This window comes from Catharus ustulatus, chromosome 17 (assembly GCF_009819885.2).
Source record: "Catharus ustulatus isolate bCatUst1 chromosome 17, bCatUst1.pri.v2, whole genome shotgun sequence".
Lineage (NCBI taxonomy): Eukaryota > Metazoa > Chordata > Aves > Passeriformes > Turdidae > Catharus > Catharus ustulatus.
The window spans coordinates 14329601-14344781 of record NC_046237.1 but is presented as its reverse complement, the minus strand read 5'-3'; the positions used below and the strand labels follow the sequence as shown (position 1 = coordinate 14344781).

The 15181-nt window shown below is 52.3% G+C and overlaps 1 protein-coding gene across 10 annotated transcripts in view; it reads right to left on the bottom strand.

The window, feature by feature from the left end:
• CHD6 (chromodomain helicase DNA binding protein 6) overlaps window positions 1–15181 on the bottom strand; it is a 95849-nt gene that overhangs the window by 55116 nt on the left and 25552 nt on the right. For 7 of the 10 annotated variants that reach the window (XM_033074641.2, XM_033074648.2, XM_033074649.2 and 4 more), the window contains exon 2: window positions 2719–2774. The exons of 2 other annotated variants lie outside the window; for them this stretch is intronic. In XM_033074641.2, coding sequence (XP_032930532.1) covers window positions 2719–2751 — 33 coding nt within the window. In that variant the 5' untranslated portion in view covers window positions 2752–2774. Of the gene's footprint in view, window positions 1–2511; window positions 2554–2718; window positions 2775–15181 lie in introns of those variants that run through there. One more of the 10 variants, XM_033074644.1, reaches the window with a different exon arrangement.

Sequence of the window (15181 nt, the reverse complement as noted above, 5' to 3'; positions counted from 1 at the left end):
CCAGCCATTCCTGCCACTTCCAAGTTCACGCTGGAAAGTCAGAAGATCTCTCCAGGGGAAGGTTAAGGGGTCACAGGGCTTTCCATCTCTCTGTCTCCAATGCAATTCTGCTCTGCTCTCACAGTCCATGCAGGATGGGAGCATTTCCATGGCTGTAGAATAAGGAGATTTACAGGAACTGTGAGATAACTGCATTTATTTTAGTTAATAATTTCTCTGTTTATTTAAGAAGTCAGAGTTTGGCAGAACTAAGGAGTAGAAGACCTTCAGTGCCCAGGGACAAGTAGGACACAGACAGGAGAGGCAGTCCAGGGAGTGATGGTGCTGGGTTCTCAAAGGAAATCCATCATTGTCACTGCTCTCAGGGGTAACCAGGCACTCCTGTCCCACCTCCACCAGCACACAAAGCACCCTGGCATGAAAACTTGTAAGTCATGAGACAAGTGACAGGTTTCACGAGTTAGTCACAGCTTGGTGACAAATGTACCAGATTTTTGTCCATTACTAAGGAAGAAGACTTGTGGAAATACAGTCCCTTCCTTTGCTAACAACAGCCTCTCAGATGAGTGAACCAATTGGCAGTGCCTTGTACCCCAACCCATCATAATCTGCACAGGAAGAGATGCACTTCTGCAGAGCGCACCAAGGGAGCACAGAGAGGAGCTCCTCCCCAGACAGCCCACGTTGAGACCCTATCTCTCCAGCCTAGGTTTACTAATCCACTGGCAGTGGACGTAGGCAGGACAAAACACTGGCCTAGGACAGCCAAGGGTTAGGGAAAGGAGAGACCACATCCAGTACTTTTTCCTAAAGGCAGTTGACAGCTCCCCTGCCATCCCTCACCAATATGAAGGGCACCAGCATTTTGCCAACCTTTTTATCCTTGGGCCTGATCCTACACCCACATGACGACCAACATGGAGCTTCTGCAGGTGAGAGGCTGGCAGGGAAACACATGACTTTTGAGAGGCTTGGAACCACATAAGCATCTTATCTTCTCCAGCAAGACTGTTCAGTGGAAGGCAACAGCCCTCCTCGGTGCCATGAGAAGTCTGTTTACAAGGTGTGGGAGCTACTGGCTTTAGGTGTCCAGACTGATACAGAATGCCACCCCTTGCTAGTTTTGTCCCCAGTGCTGCTCATCTGAGCATTACAGGGAGCCACCCACTCCTTCACCACCACCTCAACCAGGCACCCAGAACGCCCACAGGAGCCCTGGTCAGTGAGGCTTTCTTCCAAACACTGAATTTGGGAATGCTGCATCCCACCCCATGACATGCTGCAAGGTTTGTCCTACACTGCTGCTGGCTTAGAGAGCTCGGGAGATGAGCAGCTGGAACTCTACCCCTCCTTGTTCTCATCACATGCCTTTATCTCCCTTCAGATTTTATCTGCAGCAACAGCTTAGAAAACAAATTGTCAGCTGAGCCCTCTAAAATTTTCAAATGGTGGGGAAGGATGGTTTTGCTGTGCTTAAACTCCATGTCATTTCAGTAATCCCATTTCCAGAGCACCCAAATGTGTTGTATTAGCCAGATGAGTGGCATGAATTTCTTACATGGGTTTTGCTGTCAGAAGAGGGAGATCACAGACCCACACTGCAAAGCACCCTGCTCTCCTCCAGGCCTTTGCCCTGCCCCATCCGGAGCAATCCAGCCATGCTAGTACACAAGACTTTCCATGATCCCTCCCTCCTCACCTTGAGGCTGACTCTGCTTCTTCACAGCATCTTTAGGACACACTGCTAAACTCACTACTTCCTACAGTACTGATGGTCTGAACACACACCTCCCAATATATGCAGCATTTGCCTTGCTGCAAGCCCAGAACAGCACACTGACCTCTTCAAAACACTCCTCTCCCTTCCTCCTCCCATCAACCTGCCATGGCAGTGTGATCTGGGGTGCCCTGAGCAGCACACGCTGCTTCAGAGCTGGTTAGAAACTTGTGCTCTCAAACAGATTTATCCCCTAGCTCAGTGCTCACTTTAATGGTTTCCCACTAAAAGCAGCATGGACACAAATTAGCTCCAGGTAGACCAGTTTGTTTTATACCTCCAGCCGTATTTCAGCCCTACAGGCAGAGCGACCCTGTGCATGTAACAAGTCCTTTCCCCTCAGCAGAGTGCCCATGGTCAGGCTCTTACCCTGCAGACAGTTAAATACAGAGACCACTGCCTCATAAATCCCCTCTGGGAGCAGCAGGTTGTTATGATCCAATGCAGCAATTCAGAAATGACAGCTTTGTGAGATGGGATTTTTTCTGAGTCAGGGAAGAAAATTCCCCCCTGTCCAAGCTCCCACAGCTCCCACACATGATCTTCCTGAACCTCCCAGCTGGTATTAGTCTGGTGTATCGTGTTAGTAATAGCAATCACAGCAAACATGTGGTTTGGTAATGAGATTACAGCAAGAACCAATACTATGGACTTTGAGACAAAAAGAAGGGCTCTTCCTCCACTGGGGGCAGCACCAAGACAAGAGCCTTTCCAGTACTGAAGATAGATCCCACCTTGTTCAATGGCTCCATCAGGCTCATGCATTCTGGGGTGCAGCTCAGGTCAAATTTCAAGGAGCAAAGCTGCACCCCTGTCTGGAAATTCAAGACAACACTCCCACAGCCTCCTTCCCATCACACATCAGTTGCAACAATTTCCACATGGGACATGGTCCTCAGGCCTTGACAGCTGAATTGGGAGAAGGAGAGATGGTCACAAACCTGCTTTTCTTTTTTCTGTATTTTCATTATCATCAAATCTGGGATGAATGTTATTTCTGCAAGACACAACACAAAAAAAATTCACAATGACGAGACTGCTGAATCTGAGGCACTCCATCCTTCCATTCATGCCTCCAGGAGGCTGAGTCGACCCCGGGACTGTTCAGAGCAACAAAGCTGCCAGAAAGAAACTCTCAGGGACAAGCTTGGGGACATCTGCTCTGCTGAGCCATGGCAAGAGCCCAACCACAGATATCACCATAGCTCAGTGCTGCCTGAAACCCACTGGCCAAGACCAACATGGCAGCCACAGTCTCAGCAAGAAGTAGCATGTCTGGGGCTTGCACAGAACACATTCCAACTCCTCAGAGCCCCAGGTATAGCCCAGGCTCTCCTGAGAGACTTGTCAGATGCTGCCAGACCTGCAGCAGCAGAGGGAAGTAAACAAACCAGCCTCTGCGAAGCAGCAATGACACCAGAAATAAACTGGACAGGATGCAGGAACTTGACATGGGTTGCAAGCCCCATGACCGTGGAAGAGCTGCTATGGGGCAAGCAAGGAGGAGAAGAACAGTATCTCCCCACAAGCCCCAGGCACAGTGCTGGGGCCAGGTTGGCTGTGTCCCCAGGCCTGTGCCCCTGCAGTGCGGAGGACCCTGCAGGAGTGGCACCCTCCTTGCAGCCCACAGGGAGGATGGGCTAAGGGAGGGGTCATTTCCAAGCAACTCCTCCACACTAGGCCTGATCAGAGGGGCTGCAGTTGCACGTCCAGCTCTTGGCAGCAACTTAGTGCCAGGGGTGACCAGGTGTCCCCCTCCAGTGGACCAGTGAGGGGTCTGTGGCAATGCAGCACCATGACAGCTCTCTGGGGCAGTGTTCTCTCAGGCTCCCTGCAACAGTGGCTATGGTCCAGCTTGGCCAGCACAACTTTTTAGCTGGTGTCTGCAACAGTCACAGCTCCCAGGCACTGCCAGAGCAGCTAAACCCAAACACAGAGGAACAGCGCCCAGCTCCTCCTCCCAGGGTTCACGCACACTTAGGACCAGGCCAGATGGTGAGCTGACACGCACCTGCCCAGGCTTTATTTCTCTGGGGACTGGGAATAGGTTGGACACTGCCAGATGCAGGAGAAAGCTGGCCTCACTGCCTGCCTCCCACCAGTGCTGTGGTGGCAGGAAGGCCAGGAGTAGCCCTGCCACATGCAGGGTCAACATCAAAAACCGCGCCAGTCCTGCGTGGATGGGGCATTGTTGCAGCTCCCCAGGATAAACATACAGTAATTTCACGAATACAAGCCGCACCATTTTGACTTAGATTTTGCTCTCAAACCGGAAATGCGGCCAATATTCAGGAGCGGCTAATATGTGAATAATTTTCTGACATTTACAACCCCAGAAGTGCCAGCCAGGGTGCCAAGCCGAGCGCCTGCCAGTAAAACCCAGGATTTCGCGATTGTTACAAATTGGATACTGTGTTGCGCGGTGGGTGGGGCTAGCTCAGCGCCGGCAGTTGGGGGAGGGAGGGAGGGAGGCAGGGGAGTTCCCTACTTCAGGCGGGGGAGAGGCAGGGGGCTCCGTGCTGACATCCCCACAGCTCGGGGAGGAGGCGGGGGGCTCCGCCCCCGCTCTCTGCTGCGACGCCGGGAGCAGGGGGCACTCCGTGCTCGCCCGCCGCCGCCGCGCCGGGACCAGGCGCCCGCCGCGGGAGCGGGGCGAGCTCCGTGCTCGCCCGCCGAGCCGGGAGCAGGGCGCGCTGCCTGTGCCCGGCCAGCGCCGCGGCGGGAGCAGGGTGTGCTCTCCGTGCTCGGCCGGCACCGCGGCAGGAGCGGGGCTGGGGCGAGCGAACCCAGAGGCGGCGGCCATCCCCGAGCAGCACCACCGAGCTGAGCCACCTGGCCCCGTCAGCAGCCCCTAGCAGGCCAAGCCTGCACAGCTTTAGTTGAGCCAGTAAACCCCGCCATGCCGCAGTTCGGTTACTATTTGGCAACTTTGTTGCATGCGGATCCTCGCTGCGAACGACAGAACGGTTTATATTCAGGTGCGGCTTATTTATGGACAGAAACCGAAACATTTGCCAACACCCATAGATGCGGTTTATACTCAGTGCGGCTTGTATTCGTGAATTTACTGTACTGTGACAGTCAAGGTGACAGGGTGAGGTCACAGTCTGTGCCATCACCACTGCAGCACCAGCCACAGCACACTCAACAAAGCTCTCAGCAGTAGATGCTTTTTGTGCAGTCAACCCTCAGCAGTTGTCTGCTCCACAGTACCAGCAAAAGGTGCCAAATAGCTCAAAAGTATTTAACAAGTGTTTTAAGACAGAAATCCCACAAACACCTGCCTCTCCTTTCCCTCCCATGCAAACCCCACTCCATGAGGTGTGAGCTGTCAGACCTGCTGGCACAAGGGCACAGCTTGCACTGCTGCCAGCCCACAGGCCAGCCCCACTGACCTCCCCATACCCCACTCTCTCCCTCCCCAGCAGGAACACCAAAACCCAACAGGTCCTAGAAGTGCTCATGCATGAGGTGACCAATTGTCCATGCTGATGCTGGTCCACAGCTCATGCCACCATACTGAAAAGAAGAGGCAAAGGCTGCTAACTCTGATCCTGGCTACATGGCACAGCTCAGGCCATCCTGGCCCACATCTAAGTCAAGCTAGGTGGGAGCAAGGAAAGGAACCCAGTGCCACAACATGAGCAGGGAGGAGTTCCATGGCTTCTGGGAACAGGATGACACAGGACTTCTTCTCATGACTAAGTGTCTTGGGAATGGTTTATTATCCTCATATAATTTTGGGGGGGTTTGATCTGTTTAATTTTGTTTCGCGCCCAGGGGTCGCTGCTGTCTCTGTCTCTGCCCCTCCCCCACCTCCCTAGCTCCAGGACTACCACCATGAATGGGAGCCAGGCCGGGGTTTCCAGAGGGAGTTGGAGACGAGGCAAGGGGCAGTTCTTCCCTTTCCAGGATGGGCTATTGGACTGACCATCAGTTTGTGTCTCTGACCAAAAATCCTGCTTCTTTTGGGTTTGTTTTTTCTTTTTGCTTCGGCACTGTTACTGGACTTGGTAGCTTGCTTTTTCTGCTGCTCTGCTGTGGGAAGCCTAGAGCCAACACATACGGCACCAGGATGCAGGAACACCCTTGTTTTCCTGCTGAGGGCTGCCCCCTGCACAGTCTAGACCTAGGGACCAGCCAGTGCCGGTGAAAAATCCCACCGAGCCTCCCCCTTGCCCTGGAGCTGGGCTGCTGCTGCCCAGCACCCCCTGCCGTGTCCCTGCTACTCCTCCTCGCTTTTTTGCTACACTTTTTACCCCTGGCCTGCCAGGAGGTCCTGTGGTCCAGCTACAGCTGCAGAGCTTCTGCTACCTCTAAGGCGAGCCTGCCCTGCCGTTCCAGCTGCTGCTCCGAGGTTCCTGCTGCAGTCAATTTCACCATCCTGAGGGGCACAGGGACCGGCTGCTTGCCGTGAGTTCCCACAGGCAGCCCCTTCTCCATCACTCCCGCCAGCCCGCCCGCCATTCCCGTGTGGAGAGAGGCGGCCCAGCCCGTGCCACAGCGCCCCCTGCAGCCACGGGGGAATCATCGCAGTTGCCTTGACTGGCTGGGAGCCAGCAGCGCCCCTGCTGGCTGTGCCCGGAACTGCACTGCAGGGGAAGGTGCCCACAGCCGGGACACGACTGGGACTGAGACTGGGGTTGGGGGGTGTTCCATAGTTTGGGGTAGGGTTCCACAGCTTCAATACCTAGCATTTATTTAACTTTTTTTTTCTTTCTTTTTCTGTGTCTTGCAGGCACCCTTGTTCTTTTTGGTTTTTTTCAGTTTCATCCCCTGGTGCTTATTTCTCTCACTGGCAGAAGAAAAGGGAGTTACTGAAGCCCTTTCTGTTTAGAGGAAATGTTCATTCCAGGCATTTTCTCCTGAAATTTGTCTCAAAACCAAGACACTAAGCCTGTCCTGTAGTCCCTCCTGTACTACTGTAAATACAGGGCTAGACACATGCAGTTGCAGTAAAGGTGCTCTCCAGGGAAGAACCATGCAGAGATTTCAGAACAAGTGGGTGCAGCAGCTCAGAATAATCCTGCTGGGCTCTCACAGGGAGCAGTCCCATCCCAAAGGTGTGCCTGGAACCAGATGTGTAGGACACCTGGGGTTGGTTCATTTTTCACGGTGGTCTCTGTGCTGCAGGAGGCTCCAACATGCTCAGCTTACCTCTCCTTGCCAGTAGCACAAGGAGTGCAATGGTCTTCCCCCATCTGCTTCAGCTTGGCCCCCAGCAGGGCCTGCCATCACCCACCCAGCTGAGCTGCTCCTACTTCCCAGCCCTGCCCTCACAGACTGTAGAAACACCAAATCATAGAACATACTGAGTTGTATCAGACCCATCAGGATCATCATGTCCAACTCCTGGCCCTGCACACATCATGCCTAGAATCACGTGCTTGAAAGCATTGTTCAAATACTTCTTGAAATCGGACAGGCTTGGTGCTGTGACCACTTCCCTGGGAGGCCTGTTCCAGTGCTCAATCAATTTTCTGCTGGAGTAACTCAGAAGATGGATCTGAGGCACTCCAGTTCTTGTGGGAACTAGCACTGTCTTGTCTCTTCCTGCTCTCTGTTTTCTTTCCACCATCAAAAGGCTGTGAAGCCCCTCAGAACCTGGGCAAGGCACAGAATGCTTTCTGTGCTCAAGGAGGTCTCCCCACTACCACCTTGCCCCAAATAATCGCTCTGTGACACTTTAAGTAACTCCCCAAGGATTTTTCCAGGCCAGCCAACCTGCTGCTGCCAGAGACAGAGCAGAACTTACACCACCCAAACAACTTCCAGGCTGTAGGCTGAGCCCTGGCACCTAGCATTACAACTCCAAGGTACCTGTGCATGTCTCCAGCTGATACAGCTGTGGGGACAGCACCAAGACAGACTCCAGCAGCACAAGACTCTCCCACAGCAGAAAAGCAGGACACTGGTAGCATCCATCTATATCCCTCTGGCAACCACTGCAGCTCTGTTCACCTCCACAGCCTGGGGAAGGGCCATCGCCAACCCAGGAAGACAGAGAAGCAGCTGTACAAGGTCCCACACAGAGGACACAGGAGGTTTCATTGAGACCCAATGAAACTCATTGAGACTCAGGGAGGACAGGATCCCAAGCAGGCAGCACTGGGGTGGCAGGACAAAGGCTGCAGGCAGGGAAGGGCAGCCAGTACCATGAGCCAGTTGCCCAGAGAAATGAGCTTTAGCCTTGCTTCATGAGCTTCAGCAGCAGTGGCAGGAGACCAAGCACAGCCTCTTCAGCAGGATAGAGAGCAGGCATCACATGTCCAGTGCTCTCATGAGTGGATGTGAGGGACAGGGATGTTCCTGGGCTCTCCAGCAGAAAGGAGAGCCAGGCCCCTGCTGCCAAAGCAGCCCTCTGCCTGTAGCCTGACATTCTTCTACCCCAGTGTCTTGGTTTTGCACAGCCTGGTTTTTGGTAGTGGGGGGCCACAGAAGCTGCTGGAAGCTTCCACCATGTCTGGAAGAGCCAATCCCTGATGGCTCTGAGGATGGGCATGCTGCTGGCCAAAGCTGAGCCAATGAGAGAGCTTGGTAACACCTCTGTGATAACAGATTTAAGAAGAAAGTCAAAACAAAGACACACAGCTTTTTCTTTTAGTCTGAGAAGAGAAGGAAGTGAGAACATGTGAGGGAAACAACATGGAGACACCAGGGTCAGTGGAGAAGGAGAGGGAGGAGGTGCTCCAGGCACCAGAGCTGAGATTCCTCTGCAGACCATGGTGAAGTAGGTGTGCCCCTGCAGCCCATGGGGATCTACAGGGATGCAGAGATCCACCCACAGCCCATGGGGATCCATAGGGGATGCAGAGATCCACCCACAACCCATGGGGATCCATGAGGGATGAAGAGATCCACCCACAGCCCATGGGGATCCATGAGGGATGCAGAGATCCACCCACAGCCCATGGGAATCCATGTGGGATGCAGAGATCCACTCACAGCCCACCGGGATCCACGGCGATGCAGAGATCCACCCACAACCCGTGGGATTCATGGAGGATGCAGAGATCCATGTGGGATGCAGAGATCCACCCACAGGCTGTGGGGATCCACAGGGGATGCAGAGGACACAGAGATCCACCCACAACCCACAGGGATCCACAGGGGATGCATAGATCCACAGGGGATATCCCAGAGATCCACCCAGAGCCCATGGGGATTCATGGCAGATGCAGAGATCCACCCAGAGCCCATGGGGATCCACAGGGGATGCAGAGATCCACCCAGAGCCCATGGGGATCCATGGGGGATGCAGAGATCCATAGGGGATCTCCCAGAGATCCACCCAGAGCCCATGGGGATCCACAGGGGATGCAGAGGATGCAGAGATCCACCCAGAGCCCATGGGGATCCACAGAGGATGCAGAGATCCATGGGGGAGGTGCCCATGCCAGAGCAGGTGGATGTCTGGAGGAGGCTGTGATCCAGTGGGAGATCCAGTGGGGAGAGAGGGTCCCTGCTTTCAGGTATAGCAGCCTGTCCTTGGAGGACTGCACTATGTGGATGAGTGACCCACACTGCAGCAGTTTTGGACAGACTGCTGTTCATGAGAGTGGACCCACGCTGGACAAGTTCACAGAGAACTGCTTCTCCCATGGGAGGGACCCCACAGTCTCACAGGCAAGGACTCCTCTCCCTGAGCAGTACAAGAAAATTTCCCTCGAGTGATGAACTGCCCAAACACCCCTGTGCTGTCACTGGAAAAGGAGGGAGGGGGTTGAGGGAAGAAAAGGTGTTTTAAGGGCTTATTTTACTTCTCATTATCCTCCTCTGACTCTGTTCACCTTTGCGACTTTAAGTTGAGCCTATTTTGCCCTTGAAGTATTTCTCCCAGTCCTTATCTCAGCTCATGAACCCTTTTTCTCTCTTCTGCCCAGCTGTGGCAGGAGAGGGTGAGTGGCTTTCATCAGTGCCTGGCATTGGGCCACAACACCAGGGCACCTTTGGATCAGGTTGCGAAGCAGGATAACCTGCCCATTCCTAATATCTGTTTTCTCCAGGGTGTGGTGACTCACAAATAACTCTTCCCAGGCTGAAGTCAGTATCAAGGAAGGCCTTTCGCAGTTCCCTGAGTGTGGCAGGTTGCAGACCAACCCTGGCTTTGGGGGTTACCGGAGGCAGCAGAGAAGCGCAGTCACAGTGTGAGTGAAGCAGGGCTGGCAGCACTGGTACAGTAATGCAAGAGGAGGAGCTCTTGGCCAGCTCACTGGCACGCTCTGAATGAGCACCCAGACCAGAGGAGACAAGGGCACAGGTTAAAGATAGGATGTGACAGAGCAGTGCACACGAGGGGGTTTCTCCCTGACCAAAGCAGAGCAGTCAGTTCTTGGCACAGACCTTTGCTTCTGTGCAGACTCACACCCATGGATAGCTGTGGGGGACACAGCCAAACCCAGAGGGGGCCCCTGCACAGCACCCACTCTGATACCCGCAGGAGGCAGCTACCCGGCCCTGTGCTTCCTCCTCTCAGAAGCAAGCACCACCCAGAGCCACAAACACAGCCACCTATCCTTGGAAGGGATGTGCCAAGCAGTCCTCACCACTGGCTACAGCCCAGGACAGACCGTGTCCTGAAAACACTTGGCTCAGGCCACAGCCAGCATTGGATAGTCAGGAACAGAGTGGGCAGACCCTCCTCTCTCTCAAAGAGGCAAGAGGAAACACTTACACGCCTTCTGTCTGTGCCCAGCGTGAGCATACCAAGCTCTGTACACACATCACAGGCATTCATGTCCTACTGCTGTCAGAGCTGAGCTGCTTGGCACAGCAAGCAGAGTAAGGGCCAGACTAGCTCCAGAACAGGTCCCAAAACAGCAGACAGGTCTTCTGTATGCTCTGTCCTCTCATTCCAACTAGTGACAGGCACAAAACAGTATCACACCCACCATATACCCATGTATTTCCACTGAATTGGAGCCATTTGTCTAGATAAAATAAGGCTAGGACATCAGTTAGATCCACAGGATACAGTTTCACCTCAAGGTCCGCTTCATCTGCTCAAGGGTAGGAAGGCTCTAGAGAGACACCTGGACAGATTCAATCAATGGGCTGAGGACAGCCCATGAGGTTCAGGAAGGTGAAATGTCAGGTCCTACACCTGGGTCGCAGCAATCCCCTGCAGCTGCAGGCTGGAGGAGGAGTGGCTTGAGAACCATTTAGCAGAAAGGGACTTGGGGGTGCCAGCAGTGTACCCAGGCAGCCAAGAAAGCCAACAGCAAGAATAGTGCGGCCAGCAGGATTAGGGAAGTGACCAGTGCCCTGTACTTGGCATTAGTGAGGCACATTGAGTACTATGTTCAGTTTTGTGCCCCTCTCTTCAAAAGGGGACAACAGGATATTTTGGTCCTGGAGCGTGTCCAGCAAAGGGCAACATGGCTTGTGAAGGGTCTATTAAAAATGTTTTATCAGGAACGGCCAAGGGAGCTGAATTTGTTCAGTCTTGAGAAGAGAAGGCTCATAGGGGGAACTCATCATTCCCTCAACTCCCTGACAGGAGGTTGTAGTGAGGTGGGGGCTGGTCTCTTTTGCTGTGCCTGCAGTCAGAGAACAAGAGTAAAGGGCCTTAAGTTGAGACAGAGGAGATTCAGATTAGATAGAAGAACAAAATTTTTCACTGTTAGGGTGGTCAGGAACCAGAAAAAGTTGCCAGGGAGCAGTTGCCATCCCCAGATGTACTTAAGAAGGGGCTGGATTGGGCACTGGGTGACATCAATTAAGGGTTACAGTGGTAGTACTGGGTGGGCCACTGGACTTGATATCTTAAAGGTCTCTTACAACTTTGATGATTCAATGATTCTAACCAAGATACCCACTCCAACCATGTGTGCAAAGTCCTCCAAATGCAAGAAGAGGCCCTACAAACCCCCACAGGTATTAGGAGAGAGCCCTTGGACTCCTGTCTGCACATAGAGCTGGCCACAATGAGGCCACTCTGAGAGGATGGCAGCACCCCAGGTCCTCATGGGGTCCTGCTCCAGCTCCCAGGATGCCATGCCTTTCCCATGTGTGGAAGGCTTCTTTAAACTGTGCTGGCAGGGGCCAGAGTCACTGTGGCCAGCTGTGACTCCAGACACCAGGGAAACTGCAGCATTTAACACACTGTGCTAATTCATAATGCTCAGTTGGTTGAAGCATGGTGCTAATAATGCCAATATTGTGGGGCCAACTCCCATATGGGCGATTCATTTAAGGGCTGGACTCAATGATCCTTGTAGGTTCCTTCCAACTCAGAATATTCTGTGATTATCCTGTGGAGCAAGCATCTTTTCCCATCATCTCCTAGGGAACAAGCTAGACAGGAGGAAAGGGACACAACCACATCTGCCTGATGCTGTGGTCTGCTTTTGCCTACTGCATCCAGAGCATCCTGCCTGGCCTCAGAGCTAGGAACTTGTCCATCATCCTAAAGAGAAGCACACCACCTGCTAAGGGGCACCACCACACTGGTATGTGGATATATATGCACAGAGAATCCTACTTAACAAGTTATTTCCATACTAATTAAGAATTTTCAGATTAAAAAGAAACTCTAATCTCAAATAGGACAGCCTAATTTTCTAAATAAGCTTATAGTTTTCATACGAAGATCAACTAGTACATGCAAGTGCTGCAGGTTTATCGCCACAGTCACAAGTGGGGAGCTTGCATTCTCCGTGCTGAAGTTTTTATGCCATTTTACACCTTTTAACTGATGCATGCCCCACACTATGCTGCCTGCATCACCCATGCACCAGGCAGGCATGAAGCACTTCCAGCAGACAAGAACAAGTCCTCCATTAGGTCATGGCACAACCTCCTCAGCAAGTCCCTACTGCCAGGCACATGCGATGAGCACACCAACATGGCATGTGCTAGCAGGCTGACCACGCACTAGGAACTGTCTTGTCGCATCTCAAGAGACGAGCAGAGCAGTGCTGAAAGATGTCCTTTGTCCCTCTCCATGAGTAGGCCAAGTTGCTGTGGCACAGCCTCTACACAGCATCTGCTGCTAGCAATGACGTTTTCAGTTATACAATTTGAGGCAGGTTACTATCAGGTCACTATCCTCCTCCCTTGGATTTATTTTTATTGTTCTGAAAGCACAAGCCATCCCTACACCAAACTGAGTCCACATCATGCCATTATTTCCTTTTACTTTTGCCTGGGCTCCTCCAGGAGTTGCAGCATCTGTGCAGAAGCCAAAAACATTATCAGAAATTCCACAACTGAGCTAACACCAATCCAAGACTAAGCACCGACCATGTGTTCTCCCTCTTCTACCAGCCTTCCCACATGAGTGGCCAAAGTCTCCTCTGCAGCTGGATGACTGATTTTCCCAGTTCAAAGGCTGAGGCTCACTAACATGTGCTCCCAGTATCCTGTGGACATGCCCAGTACTACAGCCATGCAGCCCCAATATCAGTACTAAGAGCACGCTGTGAAAGTAACCACAGCTCCCTGTGAGGAACAATCTTCTGTCCCATTTGTACACACAGTTCCATCCAGTGCATGTCCTGCAAAATAGCTCACCTCTGTTTTTCCTCAGTAATGGGAGAAGACCTTCTCAATATGATCTTCAGAGAAAAAGGAGTACTGAAAATGAGCTGAGAGAAAAGGCACAGAGAAGCCACAGTGGCTCTGACTAGTAAGCCTGTAAAGGAGCAAGATCTCCAGGGCTTGAGAAGAACTTTTAACAGGCATTGCAGAAACATGCTTGCCAAGTCCGGGAAAGGAGGTCAACATGTGAAGAAAAAGGAATAAAGCTCTAGAGTGGTAACAGAGATAACAGGGTAACAGGGATATATACCCAAAGGCACTTGTGAACTTCTCCTCCCAGCCTGGCTTAGCCACAGGGCATCCGAGATGGAGTCTTGGCAGTGCAGAGCCTCGGCCAGGGTGTGCTGTCCAGCACCCCTGCATGACATTAACTCATGTACATAGCAGAGATGAAGAAACACATTGGGAAGCCACAGTGCTCAGGAGGTAGCACTGCCTTCTGGAACTGTCACAGACAGTTGTGAGCAGCCCAAGGACTGTCCAGGACAAAGACATCCCAGATGGCCACTGCTGAGGATGCTTTTCAAGATCATACCTGATGGAAAAGACAGACTGCCATTGCCTACATCCTGCTGCATGCCAGAAGGAGAGGTGGATGCTGGCATGAAAACCAAAGTGTCTTTCCAGACTTTCCACCATACAACATGTCTCGACACCAAAGTATGCAATTCCCTGCTTGCTCAACACCACCTGCTGAAAATCTAGCTCTGAGCAAACAAAATGCACACTTGAGCACTTACCCTCAGGTGCAACCTGACTGATGCATGTGCTGGGCAACATAAGCATAGCACCAAGGACTCCATTTGTACGTGCAGCTGCTACACCATTAGACCAGGAAACTTGTGCTCCAACAGCCACACAGCAGAATGAGGGAACTCAGATGAAGCCAAGCCAGGAGATATTCTGAGCACCCTTCTGCACATGGTGGGAGCAGGTATCAAGTCTATGGCACCAAAGGAGTAGCTGGATTCAGTTCAGAGCACAACAGGCACTAATGCATACCCCAAGTGCAGGATCCTGGCAGCACTCATGGCTGGCAGGACTCACCCCTACAGGGTCCTGCTCTGTCCTGATACCTGCAGCACCCTGCTGTCACTGTCCTGGGTGTTCTGCAGGTTCCTTCAGCAATCCACAGCAGTGTACACTTCTGCAAACACAGCCTCACACATGCCAGGCAAGAATTTTACAGATACACAGGTAACACATCCTTTCTGGCTCCTATAAAGCTCTGAAGCATGGAAATGAAGCAAAAGGTGCTCAGACAATACCTTGACAGCATCAAACCTCCTCAAAGAGGCCAGCTCACATCAGCTGCAGTTCTCCTCGCACCTTCCTCCATTGTTCTAAACCACTATGTTCTCTTGAAATTCACTGCCCAGGTGATGCCCCAGGCTCAGTTCATAATTCTTCTACTCAGACATCTTCCAACAGCCATGCTATGGCACCATTCAACACCAAAGCTCCTACTGGGGCTGTCCATATGTCACACAGCTCCTCTGTGCTTCAGAGAGACTCCTCTCCCAGCTCTGTCGCAAGCTCCCATGAGGGACAGTGCTGGAACAGGAAGCCTGGTTTTCTGCACCTACCTTGCTTCTGTCTCTATAATTTATTTTGTATTTTTATTTCTATCCTGTATAGAGGGCTAAAAAGAGCAGACAGGTAGCCCCACAGTACAAAAGCAGGAGGAATGCTGCAGGTGATGGACCCCAGCTCTCCTACTGCTCTACATATTAGGAGCTGTGCTTTCGGGAAGGCCAGCCTAAGGTCAGAGAGGGCTGAAGGTGGAAAAAACATAGCACTCACCCTTTCTGTGTTCAATCCTCAGGATAATACAAAACAAAACTCTGCTTGGAGTGATCAGCG